This window comes from Rhinoderma darwinii, chromosome 3 (genome assembly GCF_050947455.1).
Source record: "Rhinoderma darwinii isolate aRhiDar2 chromosome 3, aRhiDar2.hap1, whole genome shotgun sequence".
In the NCBI taxonomy this organism is placed as follows: Eukaryota; Metazoa; Chordata; class Amphibia; order Anura; family Rhinodermatidae; genus Rhinoderma; species Rhinoderma darwinii.
The window spans coordinates 400,519,353-400,542,515 of NC_134689.1; the positions used below are offsets into that span (position 1 = coordinate 400,519,353).

The following is a 23,163-nucleotide window of genomic DNA, read 5'->3' on the forward strand; positions in this document are numbered from 1 at the left end:
CCGTGTCCGCGTCAATAATATTGGATGTACATATTATTTTCAGGAAGATTTCATAATCTTATTATGAACAGGATAATAAGCCACGGACAGCGTCTCCATCACGATGAATAACAATGTGAATTCCGTTTTGCTTCATTGCATCCTGTGCGTCTGCAGTGTTGTATGAATTCATCACTCGGCAATCGACTTTTCACTCCTTTGTTTGCATTTTCTTTTCTGTCTATTCTTGGAAGCTCGATGCTCTATTTGTTTCCCCTGGGCGTCTGCTCTATTAATCTGCAATCCGCTAGCTGCTCTGCCTATTTCGCTCGTTGTCTGCTCTATTGCTCGGCATTCCTTTCCCTCCACCCTCTGGGAATGTAGCCTGCTCGATTGTCTCGGTCATTGTCTATTTCCCTCCAGTACGGGTCCTGAGCTGGCCCCACTCGGTATTCCATAATGTCTCCTGTGCAGTCTGTCTGGTCGATTGTATCTGCGATTGTTCTCTCTAGCCTGCCTATGTAATCCATAGTCTGGGGTTCCGAGCAGCCGTCTGACGAGCTTCGGTCCGTTTACTTCGCGAGCTAGCGGGACCGGCTTCTTGGTATGTATAGCTCTCTGCCCCTTTCTCTCTTTTTACCGGCTAGTGCTGGCTGCCAGACGTGCCCGTCCTGTCCCTAGCCTGTTTGTTCATCCAACCACCTTGCATTCACCGCTTCGTCCCCATACATCTCTACTGACGATTCGTCTTAACTATTCATTGTTGTCTCTTTTCCACGCCCCGACACGTTTTTATTAATCATTTGTGTCTACAGGCTGCCTCATTCATATCGGCAGTTGATTCATCTTCCCTGCTCTAAGTCTCTTCCCCCTCCTACTGTCTGGCTCGTTTCTATCGGTGCTCCATTAATAATGCCTGCCTATCTCTTCCCATAGTCTGGCTCGCTGTGATCGGCGCTCGTTGGCTCTCCCCTGTGGCTGTGGTGTTATCGGCGCTTGCTAGATCTCCCCTCGCTGGCGATGAATGGCCGCTGTTGCTCCCGGAGCCGCTGAGACCCAAGCACCGGGAACCGGGGGTAGCGGACCGCGGTGAGAGCAGGAGGACCGACCACTCGGGTATGTGACTAACCTCTTATGCTGTGTGTTCCCAGGAATGATCCAGTGCCGCCATCTTTATTTATCCCATTCCCAGGAGTCCTCGTCTATAAACAGTAGATAACTTCTCTTATAAGGGTGTAATATGCGGGTTTATATCATACAGAGTGTGGAATACACAGAGCAGACGGCTCCACCCCTTATCTTATATATGTGACCCCTCCCCCCCCATTATCTGCACATAAACTCTATATAAAGTGGTGATCGATTATATATAATGTGTATAGAGCAGCCGGCTGTATCCTGTCTATGGCCTGTATCGTCAGAGTGGGATCCCTCCTGAGAACTATAATGATATACCCGGGACTGTAATATAATATACAGAGTGCCCAGCGGGTTTCCCACCCCCAGTACAGGGCCCCTCCCCCGACCGTCCCACATTATCTTTATCGTGTAACGAGTGTAATGTTAGATTCCTATATACATGGTGTAGTATATAGCACATCGCGGACCCTATGCCAATAAGTCACAATGGAGAGTAATATAAAGCAGACCCCTGAGGACCGTCCTTTTAATGTGGCCTCTCAGAGGGGACTGCAGGGCCTCGCGCCGTATTTGACCCTTTAAAGGGGTTGTCGGTTTTGGCAAATTTAATGTTATTTTTTATATATAATTAAAAGTACAATTTACTTTCTGTTTTGATTCCTCACGGTTTTCAAGATCTCTGCTTGTTGTTATTCAGTAGGAACATTCCTTGTTACTTCCAGTGGACAAAATTCTGTCCATGGTCAAACAGGTGCACGGCTTGTTACAGGGTCATGAGATGGACACACAGGAGCACGGCTCATTACAGGGTCATGCGATGGACACACAGGTGCACGGCTCGTTACATGGTCATGTGATGGACACACAGGTGCACGGCTCGTTACATGGTCATGAGATGGACACACAGGTGCACGGCTCGTTACATGGTCATGAGATGGACACACAGGTGCACGGCTCGTTACATGGTTGTGAGATGGACACACAGGTGCACGGCTTGTTACAGGGTCGTGCGATGGACACACAGGTGCATGGCTGGTTACATGGTCATGTGATGGACACACAGGTGCATGGCTGGTTACATGGTCATGTGATGGACACACAGGTGCACAGCTGGTTACATGGTCATGCGATGGACACACAGGTGCACGGCTGGTTACATGGTCATGCGATGGACACACAGGTGCACGGCTCGTTACATGGTCATGTGCACCTGTGTGTTCATCACATGACCATGTAACGATCCAAGCACCTGTGTGTTCATCGCATGACCATGTAACGAGCCGTGCACCTGTGTGTCCATCGCATGACCATGTAACGAGCCGTGCACCTGTGTGTCCATCGCATGACCATGGACAGAAGTTTATCCACTGGAAGTAACAATGTTGTTATTCAGTAGGAACATTCAATAAGGGATCTTGATAACCGTGAGTAATCAATAAAGAAGGTCTATTGGAAAATTGTATAACTTTTAATTATACAAAAAAATAACCTTAATTTGCTGCAACAAATCCTTTAATGGCCAAGACCTTTTGCCTCTCCGCAATTCGGCAGCCATGACTTTTTCTTAAAGGACCAAACCACGGTTTTTTTTTGGTTTTTTTTCCCCACTCCTTTTGTGCACTGGTGTCTCAGTGGGGTGCTGTGTGCAGAAATACTTACCGATCCGTGCATCACGTAGCTTTCCGGTCCAGCGCCGCCCAAGTGATCTTCATTCTGACCTGTCTGGGGTCACTGTGCTTTTGAGAAAATCGGAACTCAGGCTCTCAATGCATTCCTATGGGAGCCAGAACGAGGTTCCATAGGAATGCATTGAGAGCCTGAGTTCTGGTTTTCTCAAAAGCACAGTGACCCCAGACAGGTCAGAATGTGGTCACATGGGCGGCGCTGGACCCAAAAACTACGTGATGCACGGACCGGTAAGTATTTCTGCACACAGCACCCCACTGAGACACCAATGTACAAAAGGAGTGGGGGAAAAACAATACGTGGAGTGCTCCTCTAATTGACGTGGCTGTGTGAGGCCTTATTTTATGTGGGGGATCATCCGTTTTTTTATATTTTTTATTTTAAGGCACCGATTGGGGGTACATACACCTTAGTGTGTAAGTGTGTTTTTTTTTTTTTTTTGTTTTTTTTGTGCGGTTCACACTAAAAAAGGTCTCGTTTACATGTCTGTTGCAGATCCCGTCGGAAATAATAGCGCCGCATGCTGCGCTATTGTTTCTGGTCAAACTACGGACTGTTTAATTTTTTAGATCAAGCCATGGGGGTACCTAATACGTGTACATTTTATGTATTTTTTTTTATCTAGCGTAACAAACTTGGTTTTATATAAAGTTATTGGTGTTTATTGTAATGTTTTGCGTATGTATGTGTTTTTTTTCTAATACAATTGGAGGTGTTGTGTCGTGACTGATATATAAGGCGTATCCACAGGATATGCCATAAATGTCTGATGGATGTGGCTCCCTCCTCTGGACGCGGTTCCAATACCACATGCTAGAAAGCCACCGGCATCCAAGCGGGACATCGGTGCACAGCAAAACCGTTTTCCGGAAACAGCCGAACTTTCTGAGCTACCCTGTTTCCGTAACTCTAATAGAAGTGACTGCACGGGGGTTCCTCAGTCCCCGAGCTTGTCCCCGGGAAGCTCGGCAACCCGATAAAAACAGCCGGGTTCGGTTATTCTGCTGATCATAACCATTAGAGCAGGAGTTAAGCTGTTATTCGACATCCCGTGTCCCGCTACACATGGGCTTGGGATGCCAAAGAATAAGATCCCTTAAAGGGTTACTAAACTTTTCTGACATGCCAAACCGTCACGTCAGCAGTTTGGATCGGTGGGGGTCAGAGCACTGAAAACCCCTCTGATTGCAAAAACGAAGCGGTAGAAGTGATCGAGTGATCACTGTGCCACTTAGTTCTGATCGGCTTTCCATGATTGGCGTACAGTCTCACAGACTTGCTTTTTTTTTTTTTTTTTTTTTTTAGCAAAATTAAAACATTTGTGATACAACATCACTTCCCAAATACAAACTCCCCCTCCCCATCTTCCAGAGTATGTATGATCATGAATACACAATATTATCACATATAACCGCACCAAATACATTACATAACATATATAAATCCATTGTGTGTGTGTGTATATATATATATATAATCAGGTTACCCTAAGCAGCACGCATTGTCTACAAGGCTATTACGTTCCAGAATGTGCAGCTCAGCCGCAGCATCAGTCGATGAATTCAGGCCCCGTCTCTCCCACCCATGAAGACCATATGTTATCGAACGTGTATTTAGCGTTCCTCGATATGTAAATATATTTTTCCATACGCGTTAGCCACGTAACTTTGTTACAAAATTCTGATCGTGTAGGAGGTCGATCATCCAGCCAATGTTGTGCAATAAGCTTCCTAGCCACATATAACACGCGGGCAACGGCTAAGTTGACATGTTCAGAGTCCGAAATCTCCTCCACGTGCCTCAAAACACAAACAAATGGTGTGAAATCTACCGACACCCGATACACAGAAGAAATCAGGTCCTGACCTCAGACCAAAACTGTCGCAGCAGCATACAGTGCCACATCATGTGTAGCAACGTGCCCGGATCCCCACCACATCTGGGACAATCTGAGGAGTCCCTAAATCCAATTTCATTCAGAGACACCGGTGTTCTATAAACCCGATGTATCAGAAATAGATGAGATACGGTGCGCCTCATTCATGGATCATTTAGGAATCCGCGATAATCTATCCCCCCCCCACTGACTTTCTTCTATGGGCCCAAGATCTCTCTCCCATTTACTCCTCAACATGGAAGGAAATCCATCTCGGAACCTCGTCAGAAGACTTTTATACAAAAGGGATAGAAGACCAGAAGTGCGATCAGCCTGACTAATAACTCCCATCAGGACATTGTCCATCACTGTGGTCTCAGTCGTCCTACCCTCAATTCCGTACGCGTGACGAAGCTGAAGATACTTCTAAAATGGAGTATGAGGAAGATCAAATTCTGACTGCAGACGGGAGAATAACGTTCGTTCTTGATTTTCCAACAACTGGTCCATTCTACGGACCCCTTTATTCTTCCACAAAGCAAGATCTGTTGGGGCGTTCAGATGAGACAACCGAGGAGTATCCCAAATAGCCGTATATTGTGGTCATCCCCTAATAAGCTGCATATTCCGAACACACCACCATAGTTTCTGCATCAAATATAACGTTGGATACTTTTTAGTTTGATGTTTGGATTTATGGGCCTCATATAGGGAATCCGAACATAAGAAGTGTTTGTAACTGAGTCATCAATATCCCGACCTCTTAGATGCCGCAGCCGAGAAGCCAAATAATATCATCTAGGATTCGGAACTGCTAGACCTCCGTCCGTCTCATCTCGTTGCAAAGTTTCCAGCTTTGACCAAACATGGCGGCATCCAAGGAGGCAGCATCATCTTCCAAAAACCGTGACATGTCATCAGCGTATAAGGCTAGTTTATCCTCCTGCTCCCCATGACGGAACCCGACAATATCCACCGAACCCCAAACTAGAACTGGTAACGGCTCAATAGCTATGGCAAAGAGCAGTGGAGAAAGCGGGAATCCCTGCCGTGTACCTCTACCCAATGATGACCAGAGCCTTCTGCTTCCAGCAGGGACATTTGGTGCCTGGAGGCAGCCGGAACAGCTGATCGGTGGCGGGTCCAGGTGTCGGACCCCCACGATCATATACTGATGACCTATCCTGTGGAAATGTGTCAGAGTGAAGAACTTTCTGACTAAGTCGAGCCACAGGTCTATCATATACAGCATCTTAATCCATGAGATAAACGAGTCCCCAATGCCCATTTTCTTAAGTACTGCCCATAAATATGCCCATTCCACACTATCGAAGACTTTTGCTGCGCCCAAAGAGCAAAGCACCCGTCTACCCGAGTTATCAGCTGGAAGTTGTAAATACAAAAACAGCCGTCGGAGATTTATATCTGTCGATTTATCCGGCATAAAGCCAGTTTGATCAGGGTGTGTCACTCCTAGACTTTCTATTGAGCCGTACAGCGCTCTGAGGAAAGCCGATCAGAAACGGAGTGGCACAGCGCTATCCCAGCTCTTCTGCCGCCTTGTTTTAGTGATCGGTGGTGGTCTCCGTGCTCAGACCCCCCCCCCCCCCACCAATCAAAACTCACATGTCGAGTTTGTTTTAAAAGTTGAGTTACCCTTTAATGACCTCTGTAAAAAGGTGTATTGGCAGTTTATTAAGGGGTTAATATATGTACAGTACCTTGATTAACCTTTAGGGGGCGCAAGAACGTGTGTGTGGTGAGCTGGCGCCGCTGTGCCGTATCTCTGCTATGTAGCCATCATTGTAAATAAACATTTAATGGGAAATTTCCACCAAGGCTCCTCCGCGACAGTCGGTCCTGGTGGCGATTTCCCTTTAAATTTCCATGTACAAAAGTTGGCTACATAGCAAAGATATAACGACGACGATGATGATGATGATGATGAGCGCACATACTGACATGTTTGCGGCCGGAGCTCTTAAATGATTTAATATCTGAAGAAATTGCTTCAAAAACCTGCAGCCCGCTCATTCTGCGGCCCAGTAACATATGGAATAGATAAGAGATAATGACCGATCAAGTTGTGTTTCAATTCCTCACTGTTTTCAATATCTCTGCTTGCTGCCAGTGAAAGGGAAATTTTCTTCTTTACAGTCCTGGTCATCTGACGATCACACTTTGGTGTTCATCACATGATCAGCGCAATGTTTCCATTCATTGACGGCCAAGCGAGAACGTTAGGCCCTGTTCACAGAGTTTTATGGCTCAGGAACCATGTCAGAAAAAACGGCCGAAATCGCACCCCATTGATTTCAATGGGAGGCAGAGGGTTGGGGTTTTTTTTTTTTTTTTTATGCTCGCAGGGAAAAAAGAAGCGGCATGTCCTTTCTTGCCGTGGTTTCCGCCTCTGTCCTCCCATTGAATCAATGGGAGGCAGAAAAAAGCCGCGGCGCTTGTGTCCGAGCGTTTTTTTTTCACTGCGATGTTTGCCTGCGGTTCTTGCATTAGCTTAAATGGTCGCGGGCAAAAAAAAACGCAGCGAAAATGCTGTGAAAACCACGGCAAAAGAGCGCAGGTAGGCCAAAATCTGCCTCAAAATTCCTGCAGGAATTCTGTGGCAGCTTTTTTTCTGCCTCCCAAAAAAAATCCTGTGTGAACAGGGCCCTGGAATATGGAAGTGAAACACAAAGTATATTAGAAAGTTGCAAGACTTTTGATTATGCAATGAATGTATTTGCTGAAACTGGAAAACCCCTTTAATATCCTGGCCCATGTCCATGTGCTCTATAAGGATGTAGGGAAGTCATACAGTTGGGTTCTTCGCTAGGTTCTCCCCTCTAGTACCCAGAGTAGAGCTGCCAACAAAGAACTGCCCACCTATGGCCAGTCATTCACCGGACCCGCAGTGATCATCGTAATTCTTAAGCGGCTTCATTATAAGAAGGGGTCCCCTCAATGCGAGAGCCCCCTTTAGAACATATGGACGTCATAGAGGAGTGTCTTTTGCTCAGGATGTATATAGGAGGAATATATATTATGACCTGTCCACAGAAGATAAATGTTAGATCAGTGGGTGTACAGCTCTTGCTTCCACCTTCCCCCACCGATTGCCAGAATAGGAGACACCCCCCCCCCCTCCATTTCCTTCAGGATTGGAGGAGTTGTATGGAGTGGTGACTGAGCATGTGCAATGACACCATACGAGTCTATGGAAACAGTTGAGTGAGTGAGCGCTCCTGTGGATCATTGTTTTAATGTTATTGGTGGGAAAACACTTTTAATTTATAGTATCTTCACCTTCAAACACCATTTTATAGTTTGGTTCTATACATCTATATATAAAGTTGTTACTTTGTACATACATTACTTCTCCTGCACTGATCCTGAGTTACATCCTGTATTATACTCCAGAGCTGCACTCACTATTCTGCTGGTGGGGTCACTGTGTACATACATTACATTACTTCTCCTGTACTGATCCTGAGTTACATCCTGTATTAGGGTATGTTCACACGTAGTCAACAAAAACGTCTGAAAATCCAGAGCTGTTTTCAAGGGAAAACAGACCCTGCTTTTCAGACGTTTTTTTACCAACTCGCATTTTTCGCGCCGTTTTCGCGCCGTTTTTTACGTCCGTTTTTGGAGCTGTTTTCATTGGAGTCTATGAGAAAACAGCTCCAAAAACGTCCAAAGAAGTGTCCTGCACTTCTTTTGACGAGGCTGTATTTTTACGCGTCGTCGTTTGACAGCTGTCAAACGACGACTCGTAAATAACAGGTCGTCTGCACAGTACGTCGGCAAACCCATTCAAATGAATGGGCAGATGTTTGCCGACGTATTGGAGCCGTATTTTCAGACGTAAAACGAGGCATAATACGCCTCGTATACGTCTGAAATTTGGCCGTGTGAACATACCCTTATACTCCAGAGCTGCACTCACTATTCTGCTGGTGGAGTCACTCTTATCCTGTACTGATCTGTAGTTACATCCTGTATTATACTCCAGAGCTGCACTCACTATTCTGCTGGTGGAGTCACTCTTATCCTGTACTGATCCTGAGTTACATCCTGTATTATACTCCAGAGCTGCACTCACTATTCTGCTGGTGGAGTCACTGTGTACATACATTACATTACTTATACTGCACTGATCCTGAGTTACATCCTGTATTATACTCCAGAGCTGCACTCACTATTCTGCTGGTGGAGTCACTGTGTACATATATTACATTACTTCTCCTGTACTGATCCTGAGTTACATCCTGTATTATACTCCAGAGCTGCACTCACTATTCTGCTGGTGGAGTCACTCTTATCCTGTACTGATCCTGAGATATATTCTGTATTATACTCCAGAGCTGCACTCACTATTCTGCTGGTGGAGTCACTCTTATCCTGTACTGATCCTGAGATATATTCTGTATTATACTCCAGAGCTGCAGTCACTATTCTGCTGGTGGAGTCACTGTGTGTACATATATTACATTACTTTTCCTGCCCTGATCCTGAGTTACATCCTGTATTAGGCTATGTTCACACAGAGTTTTTTGACGCTGAAACCGCGCCGAAAAACTCGCAAAAAACGGCCCTAAAATGCCTCCCATTGATTTTGCGGGAGAAAGAAGGGACATGCCCTATCTTCAGGCGTTTACGCCTCTGACCTCCCGTTGAATTCAATGGGAGGCAGAGAAAGCGTATTTCATGGCGTTTTATGCTCGCGGCGTGCAGGGAGAGGAAAATCTACCTCAAACTTCCAAACTGAATTTTGAGACAGAAATTCTGCCTGCAAAAAACTCTGTGAACATAGCCTTATACTCCAGAGCTGCACTCACTATTCTGCTGGTGGAGTCACTGTGTACATACAATACATTACTTATCCTGTACTGATCCTGAGTTACATCCTGTATTATACTCCAGAGCTGCACTCACTATTCTGCTGGTGGAGTCACTGTGTACATACAATACATTACTTATCCTGTACTGATCCTGCGTTACATTCGGTATTATACTCCAGAGCTGCATTTGTTGTTCTGATGTCTGGGTCTCTTGAGTCAGTGAGGGATATGGGGGGGGGGGGGGTGTCTTCCAGTTATTAGTTGCCAGGGAGAGCTGATAAGAATGGTTATATACAGATCCAGACTTGACCGGGTGACTAAGGTATTGGCCCCACATTATCTAATATGGCTAGTTTGTCTGAAACTGAACACTAGAGGACGAATGGCTGACCTTACAAGACAGACCTGTACCCCAGGGAAGTTTTCATGTATGTCTGACGGCTCATGTTACTCATTTACCTTATATAATTGAGAACCAGTAAGACGGATGGAACTCTCTTCCAGAATAATTTTTGGACGGACTTCATGGCGTTTTTATTGCTTGTATTTATGACCAGCACCACTGCCAGTCCACCCTGAGTGCGTCTATTGTCATGAAGCCCTTTTGCCATGGATGTGTTTTGTAGTTTTGGGGTGTCCCAGAAAATGTAAAAGTATGAAATAAATAATTAAAGAGGTGCCCTGCTGCAGAATACAGGGACACCGGTATCCTGGGACTCTTACTACTTTCATATAGGAAATACTATTGCATTGTGTTGCCAGAACAGACCCTAGAATTAACTGACTGCAAGCAGAGATCTTGAACATTATATGGAATTGAAATGCAAAGTATATTAGAACGTGGATTTACATAATAGCATTGATATTTTATTTGATAGATGAACTGTTTCTATATATTGGATTTTTGTTTTCATCATTTATTTATTTTTTTCATTTCCTTTTCCCCCTGCAGCCTCTTTATCCTCCGTCTCTCACTTTCCCTCCCCTGATTTGTCATCATGTCTCAGACTCTGCAAATGGAGATCCCCAACTTTGGGAATAGTATCCTGGAGTGTCTGAACGAGCAACGCCTCCAGGGACTGTACTGCGATGTCTCCGTCGTGGTCCGCGGGCACCAGTTCAAAGCCCACCGGGCTGTGCTGGCAGCGAGCAGCTCCTACTTCAGAGACCTGTTCCACAGCAGCAAGAACCCTGTTGTGGAGCTGCCCGGATCAGTCCAACCTCAGTCCTTCCAGCAAATCCTCAGCTTCTGTTACACTGGGCGGCTCAGCATGAACGTAGGAGACCAGTTCCTTCTCATGTACACGGCCGGCTTCCTGCAGATTCAGGAGATCATGGAGAAGGGGACGGAGTTCTTCCTGAAGGTCAGCTCGCCCAGCTGTGACTCCCAAGGTCTCCACCCTGAAGAAACTCCAAATTCCGAACCCCCGAGCCCAGCGGCGGCAGCAGTAGCGGCGGCAGCCACAGCCGTGGCCGCACTGTCATCGTCAACCTCTTACTCTACGTCCCGGATGCCTCGGGTGAAAACGGAGACCCAAGAGTCTGATTCCGTGCAGTGCACTCCAGTGGCCAAGAGACTCTGGGATGGGGGACAGAAAGAGGCCGGAGCGGCAAGTAGAAAGGTGCCACGCTTCTCTCAAGGAGCGGCTGGAGGGCCATCAGGGGGTGTGGCCCCACAAGGTTCGGAGAGGACAAGCCCAGGAACTTCCAGTGCGTACACAAGTGACAGCCCGGGCTCCTATCACAATGAGGAGGACGAGGAAGAGGAGGTCGGAGAGGACGGTACAGAAGAGCAATACAGGCAGATCTGCAATATGTATACAATGTACAGCATGATGAACGTCAACCAGACCGGTGAGATTTCTGAGCACTATATATTGCCTGGGGTATGTGAGTCTCACCATCATGGCTTATACTCCAGTCCCAACCAGAGCTGCATTCCAAATCCTGTTTGCTACTGCTTGGTGTACATAAGCGCTGTGCTGAGAGAGAACCTCCCTGAGGCTTAGTTGAGCTCTTAATGGGCAGTGGGAGATCTGAAGATGAAATTTCCTATAATGCTCTGTGCCGATACTGAATCAGCAGGGGGTGATGGAAACATGAGCTCCTGAAATATAACAGGAAAGCAGAATGATATTGAATGCTACTGTGAATAAAGTTAGCTGTGGTGGAACTCCAACTCAAGGGATTGGCAAAAGTTGCTTACAGGGGTTGTCCAGTCATAAGAAATCGATGGCCTATCCTCAGAATTGGCCATCAATATCTGATCGGTGGGGGTCCGACTCCCGGCACCTCGCCGATCTGCTGTTTTGAAGGGGTGCTTGTACGAGCGCTGCTTCCCCTTCATTACTGCCCCATCTCGTACTGTGAATCGCCAATACACTTGTATGGGAGAAGGCTGTAATACTGTGAACCGCCGCTACAAGTATGTCGGCAATTCGCTGTGGGAGCAGATCAGGAATGAAAGGGGAATCCGAGCTCGTACAAGCGCCACGGCCCCTTTAGAACAGCTGCTGCCGATCAGTGCCGGGAGTCGAACCTTCATCAATCTGATATTGATGGCCTATCCTGAGGATAGGCCATCAATTTCTTATGACTGGACAACCCCTTTAAAGGGTATCTCCACCTTTTGAACACAGATAAACAGCTTAGCCAAACTCCTATAGTGGAGAGGGAAAGTTAGTTTTTGCTACTTCAGGTTACAGTACTGAACCTGGGGCACTTCCCAGAATGCAAGTCACCAGAACACGCAGGGAATCCTGGGAGATTTCAGCTCTGAAACCAGCAGTATGGTAAATGCAGCTCTGGAGTAGAATACAAACTGTAATTCCGAATCAGTACAAGATAAGTAATGGTAACAAAAACATTAGTTTGTTATTGGCACCATGTACACCAGGTGGCAGCGTCTCTAGGATGGAGGGGGCATCTGTCGCGGTGTATGTACTAGAGTCCCTTTAGCTGGGTGATATAACGTGTGCCTGTCCTCTTGTCAATAGAATATTCTTTGACTTCTTCAGCTGAGAAGGTGGAGGCCCTGCCGGACCCCGTCTTTTCAGACTCCAGGAATCGCGTACGTGTCAAGCAGGACCTGGCTACCCTTCCAGCGGAGCTCATCAGTCAGATCGGCAACCGCTGTCACCCAAAACTCTATGAAGAAGGAGACCCGGCTGAGAAGATAGAACTGGTGACAGGTACCTTGCTTAATTACTCTGTACTGCTGTTGAAAATGGCTGCTGTGGATCTATTTGTGCATTTTTCAAACAGATTAACAGGGTCCAATTAAGCTCATCTGCTCCAATATCAACTTTGCCAGGCCTACCCCACACTTGCTCACTTCAGGGGTGGTCTCTACTCCATTTTACTTGGCCCAGAACCTCTTCTTGCTGTGCCAGGCCGGATGTATGAGCGCAGCATACGACATACTCCCCTGAGGCATAGCCAGAGCGGCGCTAAAATAGGCAGGTCTGCCGCCACCGCTTTATAACTGAGCAAGAGTAAGATCCTATGGGTCAAATAAGTGAGCCAGAATTTTTCATGGCATTCCCCTTTAAGGCTGTTCTTTGGAGTTTGGGACCTATCCCAATATACTATGCGAAAGGCCAGCCTCTTATGTATTGATTGTTTTCTTTACTGGGGAACATCAGCGGTTCGGTTGTTTAAAAAAGGGGGCATTGGTATAGATATTCTTATTGCCCCCCACTTAGTCTTTTCAGTCCTACACTATGCATGTCTACCAGTGTTGTACTATGATAGAGATAGTAGTCATCCGTCTTTCATTCCCTTCCTCCACTTCATGGCTACGGGTGACTGATCACTTTTTTTTCTAATTTCAGGAACCAACGTGTTTATCACCCGCGCTCAACTGATGAACTGTCATATCAGTGCCGGGACGCGCCACAAGGTTCTGCTGCGCAGGTTGCTGGCCTCTTTCTTTGACAGGTAAGAGGTAGGAAGGGTTAATGATTAAGGGACAGTCCCTTTATTGTGTGAACTTAGTCTTAAAGGGGTTGTTCCATCAGGACATTGGCGCCTCAAGATACTGATATCAGGAATTTAACCACTTCTCTGCTCTCCTTGTTTACTCCAGGAACACGCTAGCAAACAGCTGCGGCACCGGAATCCGCTCCTCCACTAATGACCCCAGCAGGAAGCCTCTGGACAGTCGGGTTCTGCATGCTGTGAAATGTAAGCTTCCTGGAATGTTATTTTTTTGGAAGCTGAACTCCTAGTCAGCCATTTTGCTATTCACTGGTCACACAGACTCCATGCTCACGCCTCCTACTCATGTCAGTCTTGTGTACATTCATTTTCTGTTCACCACCCCTATGGCCTCTTGGCTTAGTACAAGTGGAAAATGCACTCCTACATTGAGGTTGGGACAACCGCATGACAGCCCACCTACAGCCTGGGAGCTTGTCCATACTCCTTCCCTTTGGAGGTCCTATAGACAGCTGTGTCAGACATGTAACTCTTAAAGAGGATCTGTCACTATTTTAGTAGTGCCAAATCTCCTAGCTAATCTAATAGGCGCGGTCACACTGATAATACTAGTGAAAATTGTGTCCTAAAAAGTTTATTATTTTAAAAGTTATGAGCTTTTTTCTAAATATGCAAATTAGGCTATACTAGACAAGTGGGTGTCGCCACTAGCGATTCTCCGGAGGTGGAGCCTCCTCACAGCCTCGGACACTGTCCTATCAGCATGAAGCTGCTTCACACAGTGTGAGGGAGGAGGAGCCTCCTCACAGCCTCTGACTCTGTCCTATCAGCATGAAGCTGCTTCAACGTTGTGAGGGAGGAGGAGCCTCCTCACAGCCTCTGACACTGTCCTATCAGCATGGAGCTGCTTCACACAGTGTGAGAGACTGAGGCTGGAGGGAAGGGGGATCACTTTAAATAGCCGTATCTCCGGCTGTGGACCACCTAGAACAGCGGTTCTTGTGTCATATGGAAGATGAGGTCGCAGTTCTAGCTGTGACACAACAAGAGATATCACCAGTTGATTACACAGTCGGGAATGTAAGCTGTATTCTATATGATCAGGCTGTGTTGCTGGGCAGGGAAGGGGGAGAAGCTGTAAGCTGATTGGACAGCGTCATACAGAAAACATTACACCGCCCAGAGTGAAAAGAAAGAGTCACCTCCTGTTTGGTTATTAGAGCCACATTATCATATTTAGAAAAATGCTCATAACTTTGCAAATAAAGAGTTTAAAAAAAAAAAAATAATTACACCGTAGTTATCAGCATCATAGCGCCTATTAGATTAGGAGATAGGGAATTTAATAAAGTAGTGACAGATCCTGTTTAACCCGTTAGTGACCGGCCCATCGTGTTTCTACGTCGGTCACTAACGGGCCTTATTCCAATGCCATAGACTTTTTACGTCGCGGCATCGGAATAAGTAAACGGAGCAGGGAGCTGTCAAATCTCCCTGCTCTCAGCTGCCAGAGGCAGCTGAGGGATGGGGGCGTCCCTGCTCTGCCTGGTGAGATCGATATTAGTATCGATCTCACCCGTTTAACTCCTCAGATGCGGTGCTCAATAGCGAGCACCGCATCTGAGTGGTTTTGGAGAGAGGGAGGGAGCTCCCTCTCTCCCCCACCGACACCCGGCGATACGATCGCCGAGTGTCTGTGTCTCTAATGGCAGCCGGGGGCCTAATAAAGGCCCCCAGGTCTGCCTGGAGTGAATGCCTGCTAGATCATGCCACAGGCATGACCTAGCAGATGCCTGTCCGTGTTAAACGGACAGGCAGTAATACACTGCAATACAAAAGTATTGCAGTGTATTATAATGGCGATCGCAGAATCGCATATTATAGTCCCCTAATGGGACTAGTAAAAAAGTGAAAAAAAAGTTTAATAAAAAAAAAAAAAAAAATTGTGAAAAAAAATGAAAACCCAGCTTTTCCCCTTACAAAATGCTTTACTATTAAAAAAACAAAATAAAGTTAAAAAGTTACACATATTTGGCATCGCCGCGTCCGTAACGACCCCGACTATAAATCTATTACATTACTTAACCCGCACGGTGAACGCCGTAAAAAAACTATGGAAAAATTGCTGTTTTCTGTGAATACTGACTTTAAAAAAATGTGATAAAAAGTCGCATGTACTCCAAAATGGTACCAATAAAAACTACAAGTCGCCCCGCAAAAAAAAAGCCCTCATACAACCGCATCGGCGAAAAAATAAAAACGTTACGGCTCTTCAAATATGGAGACACAAAAACAAATAATTTAGAAAAAAAAGCGTTTTACTGTGTAAAAGAAGTAAAACATACAAAAACAATACAAATTTGGTATCGTTGCAATCGTAACAACCCGCTGAATAAAGTTATTGTGTTATTTATACCACACGGTAAACGGCGTTGATTTAAGACGCGAAAAAGAGTGGCGAAATTTCAGGTTTTTTTTCTATTTCCCCCAAAAAAAAAGTTAATAAAAGTTAATCAATAAATAATATGTACCTCAAAATGGTGCTATTAAAAAATACAACTTGTCCCGCAAAAAACAAGACCTTATACAGCTATGTCGACGCAAAAATAAAAGGTTATAGCTCTTGGAATGCGACGATGGAAAAACGTAAAAAATAGCTTGATCATTAAGGTCCAAAATAGGCTGGTCATTAAGGGGTTAATGTTCCTCACGACTTCACTTTTAAGTTTGTAAACTTTTTTTTTTTACTCTTTCCCCTTTCCTATTTCTTTTACAGTCTACTGTCAGAATTTTGCCCCAAACTTTAAGGAGAGCGAGATGAACGCCATTGCAGCGGACATGTGTACGAACGCCCGGCGCGTGGTGCGTAAGAGCTGGATCCCGAAACTGAAGCTGCTGATGGCCGAAGGAGACGCCTACACGTCCTTTATTAACGACACCGGCAAAATGGAGCCCGATTTGATGGGCGGAGGCACCACTGTAGATCACAATACGGGATTTGATGGCGAGCCAGGAGAGGGAATGCCCTGATGTTCTTGCACGACCCCCAGCCCCCCCCTCCTTCAGAAATATGTAAATACCCCTCCCCCTCTCTCTGTCTGTAATGAGGAGGGGAGGGAGCACGGACAATATGGCACTGAGGAGATGGGCTATCATCTGTATGCCGTAGTAGGTGGTGCGAAGTATGACTGTACGCTGCTGCACGACCTTGGGACTGTTGCGGAGGAACTCGGTATCGCTATACACTGCTGCATGAGATACTCGGTATCATTTATACAGCGCCACGTCTCCATTATCAGTATGCAGTTATACTACGCCGTGTCATTATATAGCGCGTCCATTATCAGTGTATAGAGATACTCGCCTGCCGTCATCCAACTGGAACGGACACGTTCCACTCGCAGGGGGGGGGGGGGGGGTTGACTTGTAAATACTCCGCATTATTTTATGGTGCAGCCGGGGCAGAAACTCCCATGGCCCTCTGATAACCCAGCTCTGGCGGTCTGGGAGAATTTATTTTTTTTTTTTAGTAACTTTGCTACATTTAGAAAGAACTCCCCCAAATTCGCATCAGCTGCTGGAGAGGAGAGTGCCGCCTACAGCCGGAGCGTAATAAGTTATAATTCCCTAGATCGGCGGTCTTCGGCCGTTGCGTAACCGCAGCTCGCAGCATGTTGAGAGTTGTAGTTTTCCGACAGCTGGACAGAGCCGCAGATCGGAGATCAATGCTTTAGATGATTATGTCCATAGCAACCAATCAGATTCTTTGTAAGTTTTCCAGAAAAAAAAAACCCCATTTGATTGGCGGCCACGGACAACTTTATTTGCACAGCTACTAATTGCACATTTTTTAGTTTTTATGTTCCCCTCCTCCCCTCCCGTTTCTGTTTTGTCATGTTAGTAAGTTTCACCATTTTGGGGAGACGCGGTTACCCCTAGATTTTATAAATTTTGCATGGTAATAGAAGTTTGCAGTTTACGGAGGGCGGCCATTTTGTAGATTGGATATTCGGAGCCATGGACTGTTTTACAGGGGGGGGGTTGTATAGGTTTTTATTAATCCTCTTAACTACAGGGGGCCCGCTCAGGGCCATCTGAAAGGACCCCTTTTACTATAAAGTCCATGAAATGGCTGCCCTCTAGGATTAAGGACAAGCACATTTGTAATGCTATGCTAATGGAGTCGTTAGAACGCCCCCTGGTGGTAGTTTTTCGCTAAGGCTGGTGATTTTCTTTTTCCAGACTTGCCCGACATCAAACAACGCCTTAAATAACGGTAGCACAAGGCGGATTTCCAAGCGATTCCCTTAGAAGCATTGATTTTACTGTATTAGACGACTCACACTAATTGCTATGTATGTAGAGCGGCTCACGTACGTGTAGGCAGGCGTGTCGGCTCCTGCGTTTTGACTGTTTTCGTATTGGACTGTGTAACCGGGGGTCCGATTGGGCCCCTCAGAGATGAATTGTGTCTGGCTGGAGAGTTCCAGTGAGATGGGCAGCTAGAAGAACCGAGACATAGAGCTCCATTTATCAAAACCTGTCTTTGTTGCCCATAGCAACCAATCAGAGCGCAGCTTTCGTTTTTCCAAAGCAGTGTAAGAAATTAAAGCTGAGCTCTGATTGGGCAGTTTTACTGTTTGTTTTGATAAATGAGGCCCCTAGAGTAAGGCGCTTCCATTCATGCCAGGCTGGTGCGCTGTGCCCCAACTATGACCTGCTCTCCCATAACTCATGGCCCCCCGGCGGGGGCATGGTGTACCCCATGATGATCATGTTAGTGATTACACATAAACCACCAGTTCTGATTTTATATTTGCAAAACACAGAGTTATCATTCAGGATTTTTTCGAGTATATGGGGGTGTGGTATTATCTATGTCCATGTCATGCTTTTTTTAAATCTTTTTGGGGGAGGGGGTATTCTGATCCATTTTAACAATCCCTTGCTGGGTTCTTAATAGGTGACATCTGAAATCATAGGGTCTGACCTGTGATTTATGGTCATGGGGAAGACCAAGAGTAGCGCTGTTTAAGGGGGGTTGGGGGCAGTTCCATTCTTTTAATCTAATACAACTCCTTTAAATGAATTGTTCACCTAATTTTTTTTTAGAAAAATCTGATTAATAAAGACCTGGAGTGACTGCCGCCAAACTGTATTTCCGCTTCTCTGCTGGCACCACAGTGCTGAGTCATTGGAGACAGACTGGTTGCTATGAAAACACTGCCTAACAACCACAGGCTTTGTAGTTGGGTATCTAAGGATGCGGTGCCTGACAACCCGTCTGTCTCAGATTACTCGGGTCTATATTTCAGGGTAGAGAAGAGGGAGGCTTGGCAGGACCTTAAAGGAACACTGCAGGCAAAACTAAAACTCTTATGTCTAGAGCGGGGACCGGGGGGGGGGGGGGTGGAGCATGACACGAGATTGAAAGAAAACTAAATGAAGAATCCCTGTGTCATGCTCCACCCCCTCAGGCCCTGTACTTGGGCATAGCCGAGATATGATTTCCTGCTATATTAACCAACATTTTTATGAAAAGAAAGTTGTTTTCCGGTGTTTGGGTGACATGCCCTTGGTGCTTTATACTTCATGTCAATCCAGCTAATCCAAGATACCCCTCTAACCCAACCCATGCTCCCCGCTGTTGATGAACAAATCATGGAGTCCTATGGGAGAGCCGGAGTGTCATTGCACTGCGCCCCCTGCTGGGCGTGCGATTAACGTGTTTATTTTGTAAATATATGTATAGCTAATCCTGTAGGTAAAGCCTGTAGTTTCTAGGTTCTGTTCAGAGGACGAAAGTGGGATAGAGAGGGAACTATATGGTACCAGTGAAATGATCATAAGGATAACACTGTAGTTGTGCATTAAGGCTGATACACTGATCACAGCGAGAACGCTGGTTGCCGTGTAAACCAGTCTATTCATATTCTTGGCAACGTCAAACCCCCCCCCCCTCCCCCCATGATTCCTACTTTCTCCCCCTCATCTTTACAGTTCACAGCACTATGTATAACCCATACATTGAGTGTTCATACTAACCAATGCTGTCTGTATGGGGCTACAACGTGGTGACGGATGAATTGAGTACTAGGGCTGCCTAATGCGTGCGTGATATCAGTGTACATATATATGTGTATATATATATAGTGACCCCTCTCTTCCCACGTAAAGGCTCTCTAGTAGTAGGGCTCTGCCGGGCTGTAATGGGATGTAAATATTTGAATTAATATTTTTGCAGGCAATAGGTGGTGGGAATGGAGAGACTGAAAGAAGCAGCCCTCGAAAAATCCGTGTTGTGAACGTGTATATACAGAGGTGTGTGGGCTCGCACAATGTATATACCCTTTTTTTTGTTTTTTAGGCATTTTTTTTTCATATTTGTAGTATAATGATCATCAGAAACCACATTATCACCATAGTCATTTTTTTTTTAAAGGGAGATTTCACATATTTTAAAATTCATATTTTATAGGCCTTTTCTCAATGAGAGCATCTAATAGGTGTAGTACCTGCTCCTGGACACTAGATGGTGCTATTTAGTTTACTCAGATCATAGTGCACCATCTACAGGCTGAGAGTAGGTGCTACAATTATTTATATTTCACCTTTATGGTACTAAAGCCATAGACCGAATTACCCCCACCTATAAAATATAATTTTGATGAAGGATAAAGGTGATTCCTCCCTTGTTAGCTGGCAATATTAACGGCATTTTCACAGACAGACTGGTAAACTTTAGAACGATACACTAGCAGAGAGGAGGGCTGCACACTTTCCACTGTTTTTTATTTCCCTGCTCCTGGGCCGGTAACTTTGTTTTTTTTAAATAATTTTATTTTTTAACTGTAGAAATTTGAAATTGAAAAAAAAAAAGTCAAAAAATGTAACCAAATGAAATTCCATATTTCCTTCTGCCATAACAAACTTCTCACTAATTGCACATTCTTGATTGTGAAATGCAGATGCTTGACAGACCCTCCCCATCCCCCTGCGCAATGGGTGGGGAATTTTTTCGCAATTTTCCAAATCGCTCACTTTACATGTCCCCCCCCCTTCCTTCTGCTCTCTTAAGTGCCAAGATATCGCTGTGTGTTCCCTTAACTGTGAGACAAGAGCATTGCACATTATGGAAAAAAAATCTCAAAACATTAATAAACATTTTTAACAAAAAGGGAAAAACATCTGGTTGTCATTTATTTCCAGAAGCCGCTTACCTGGGTCTGTCCAGGGGTTCAGATTTGTGGATTGAACCGGGGCGTCCAGCCTGCAGCTCTCCGCATACGCCACTCGTTTTTTCCTTCCACGTTCCAAGAGCCGTAACTTTTTATTTTTCCGCCGACATAGCCGTATGAGGTCTATGCTACCATTTATTGTGTCCTATAATGTTCTGTGAAACTCAGAAAATGTATTTTGTGGAATTGAAGAAAAAAAATGCAATTCCGAAATGTTTTTGGGTTTTGTTCACTTTGAGGTAACTTTTATTCTGTGGGTCAATGCAAATACGGCGATATTGAACTTTGTACATTTTTTTTACAAATTAGGGTATGTTCATACGCACTAATTACGGACGTAATTCGGGCGTTTTTGCCCCCAATTACGTCCAAAAAATGTCAAATGACGGCGCGTAAATAAACGCCCGCGTCAAAGAAGTGACCTGTCACTTCTTTGGGTGTAATTGGAGCCGTTATTCATTGACTCCAATGAAAAGCAGCGCCAATTACGTCCGTAATGGACGCGGCGTTCAAGCGCCTGCACATGGCGTTACGGCTGAAATTACGGGGATGTTTCCTCCTGAAAACATCCCCGTAATTTCAGCCGTTACGGACGCTGTCGTGTGAACATACCCTTAAAAACAATTTGTTAAATATACTTTTGGCGCCATCTTCTGAGAGCCAGAACTTTTTTTTTTCTTTCGTCGATGGATCGGTGTGAGGATTTGTTTTTTTGCGGACAAGCTGTAGTTTTTAATTGGTACCATTTTGGGGTGCATGAGACTTTTTATTAAATTTTTCAGGGAAGCAAGGTGATCAAATACATAAATTCTAGCATTGTGAATTTTTTGCCTACGGTGTTTATACAGTATTTTTTTTTTTTTTTTTATTCACATTTTTATAGGAAGAATGATTTTGAACTTTTTACTTTTTTTTAATGTTAAGAAACCATTTTAAAGGGGTGCCCCTGTTCTTGCTATAGGTGTGGGTCCCAAAGCATAGCCCTGCCTCTATAAGACATTTATCCTTTGGATATGCCATAAATGCTAAGATGGGAATACCCCTTTAAAAATGTTTAACTCAAAAACATCATTTCCTATAAAAATATCTAAACCCCAAAAAATGAACAAAGAACAAAAGCCATAAGAAGAAAAATTCATAATGCCCGAATTGCTGTATTTGATCAAAATTGAATAAAAAGTAATCAAGTAGTGGTTTGTACCCCATAGGTGGGACCCGCATCTATCAGACATGGTATATGCCACAAATGTCTAAGATAGGAAGTTCCCCTAGGGGACTTTACCATGCGATCGTTCACTCAATCCACGAGCATTACCTTTGTCTGTGCTCTACTATAAAGCCCTGCCTCTGGCAAGGCTTAATAGTAGAGCACAGAAGGCACTGGAGGCCTTTAATAAACCGGTTGGCACCCCTTGATTTCTGACTCGCCACTGTTGCACGTGCCTGGCACCTGTATGAAACGTGACACCTGCTGCATGCCATATTGTGATTGTGTACATTAAACCCATTTAAAGCATACAGCCAGTGAAATTTTTTAAAAAAAACGTTAATGGATGACAGCATCATCTTAGATCAAAAATATTTATTCACAGGACAGGTGATAAATGTCTGGTCGCTGACCGCATCTTCTTAGATCAAAAATATTTATTCATGCCAAACCTCTGCATACAGAGACGGCGACGTTTTGGCCCCATACAACTGGGCCTTCCCCAAGCTTGAGGAATGCCCAGTTGAATGGGGCAGAAACGTCGCCATCTCTGTATGCAGAGGTTTGGCATGAATAAATATTTTTGATCTAAGAAGATGCGGTCAGCGACCAGACATTTATCACCTGTCCTGTGAATAGGTGATACATATTATTACGACAACACCTTTAAAAGGGTTTTCCAGGGAGAAACAAATTTTTCGGCGGGCAGTGCACGAGCACTGAGTAAGGCCAAATTCACACGAGCGTGTGTGTTTTGCGCACGCAAAAAACAGCTCCGTGTGTCAGCCCCGTATGATGCGCGACTGCGTGATTTTCGCGCAGCCGCCATCATTATGACACTCCGTTTGGATGTTTGTAAACATGTTTTCATTCATAGTTTGACAGCTGTTGCGTGAATCACGCGCGTCACATGGAAGTGCTTCTGTGTGCTGCGCGTGATTTTCACGCACCCATTGACTTCAATGGGTGCGTGATGCGTGAAATACGCTCAAAGAACGGACATGTCGTGAGTTTTTCGCAGCGGACTCACGCTGCGCAAAAATCACTGACCGTCTGCACTGCCCCATAGACTAATATAGGTCCGTGCGACGCGCGTTGCACGGACGTATATCCCGTTCGTCTGAATAAGCCCTTATGTGAAGTAACATGAAGAAGATGGGGTGGGCATTGAAGCATAAGCAGAAAATGAACGGCGCAGGCATTGAGGAGGCTGTGGACCAATAGGATGCCTTAAACCCGGGTGTACGTCAGAAGTCCCAG

At 45.3% G+C, this 23,163-nt stretch overlaps 1 protein-coding gene across 3 annotated transcripts; it reads left to right on the forward strand.

Annotated features, from left to right (window-relative positions):
* The first annotated feature begins 469 nt into the window (after positions 1-469).
* Positions 470-20,643, forward strand: NACC1 (nucleus accumbens associated 1). Of its 3 annotated transcripts, none has more exons than XM_075859120.1 (7): positions 470-583; positions 916-1,095; positions 10,527-11,373; positions 12,516-12,710; positions 13,353-13,458; positions 13,607-13,704; positions 16,235-20,643. In XM_075859120.1, the coding sequence occupies exons 3-7, from the start codon at positions 10,536-10,538 to the stop codon at positions 16,486-16,488; spliced, it is 1,491 nt and encodes a 496-aa protein (XP_075715235.1). In that variant the 5' UTR covers positions 470-583; positions 916-1,095; positions 10,527-10,535; the 3' UTR covers positions 16,489-20,643. The 3 variants fall into 3 exon arrangements, with proteins under 3 accessions (XP_075715235.1, XP_075715234.1, XP_075715236.1); XM_075859119.1 differs by having other exon boundaries at positions 471-583; positions 10,472-11,373; XM_075859121.1 differs by having other exon boundaries at positions 472-583; positions 10,472-11,373; positions 12,537-12,710.
* Positions 20,644-23,163: the final 2,520 nt, after the last annotated feature.

Excerpts from the sequence above, each read along its gene's own strand:
- NACC1 (XM_075859119.1), top strand. The coding sequence starts at position 10,518 with ATGTCTCAGACTCTGCAAATGGAGATCCCCAACTTTGGGAATAGTATC. Across the intron at positions 11,374-12,515 it reads GATGAACGTCAACCAGACCG|AATATTCTTTGACTTCTTCA; the intron begins GTGAGATTTCTG and ends TCTTGTCAATAG. Across the intron at positions 13,459-13,606 it reads CTGGCCTCTTTCTTTGACAG|GAACACGCTAGCAAACAGCT; the intron begins GTAAGAGGTAGG and ends TGTTTACTCCAG.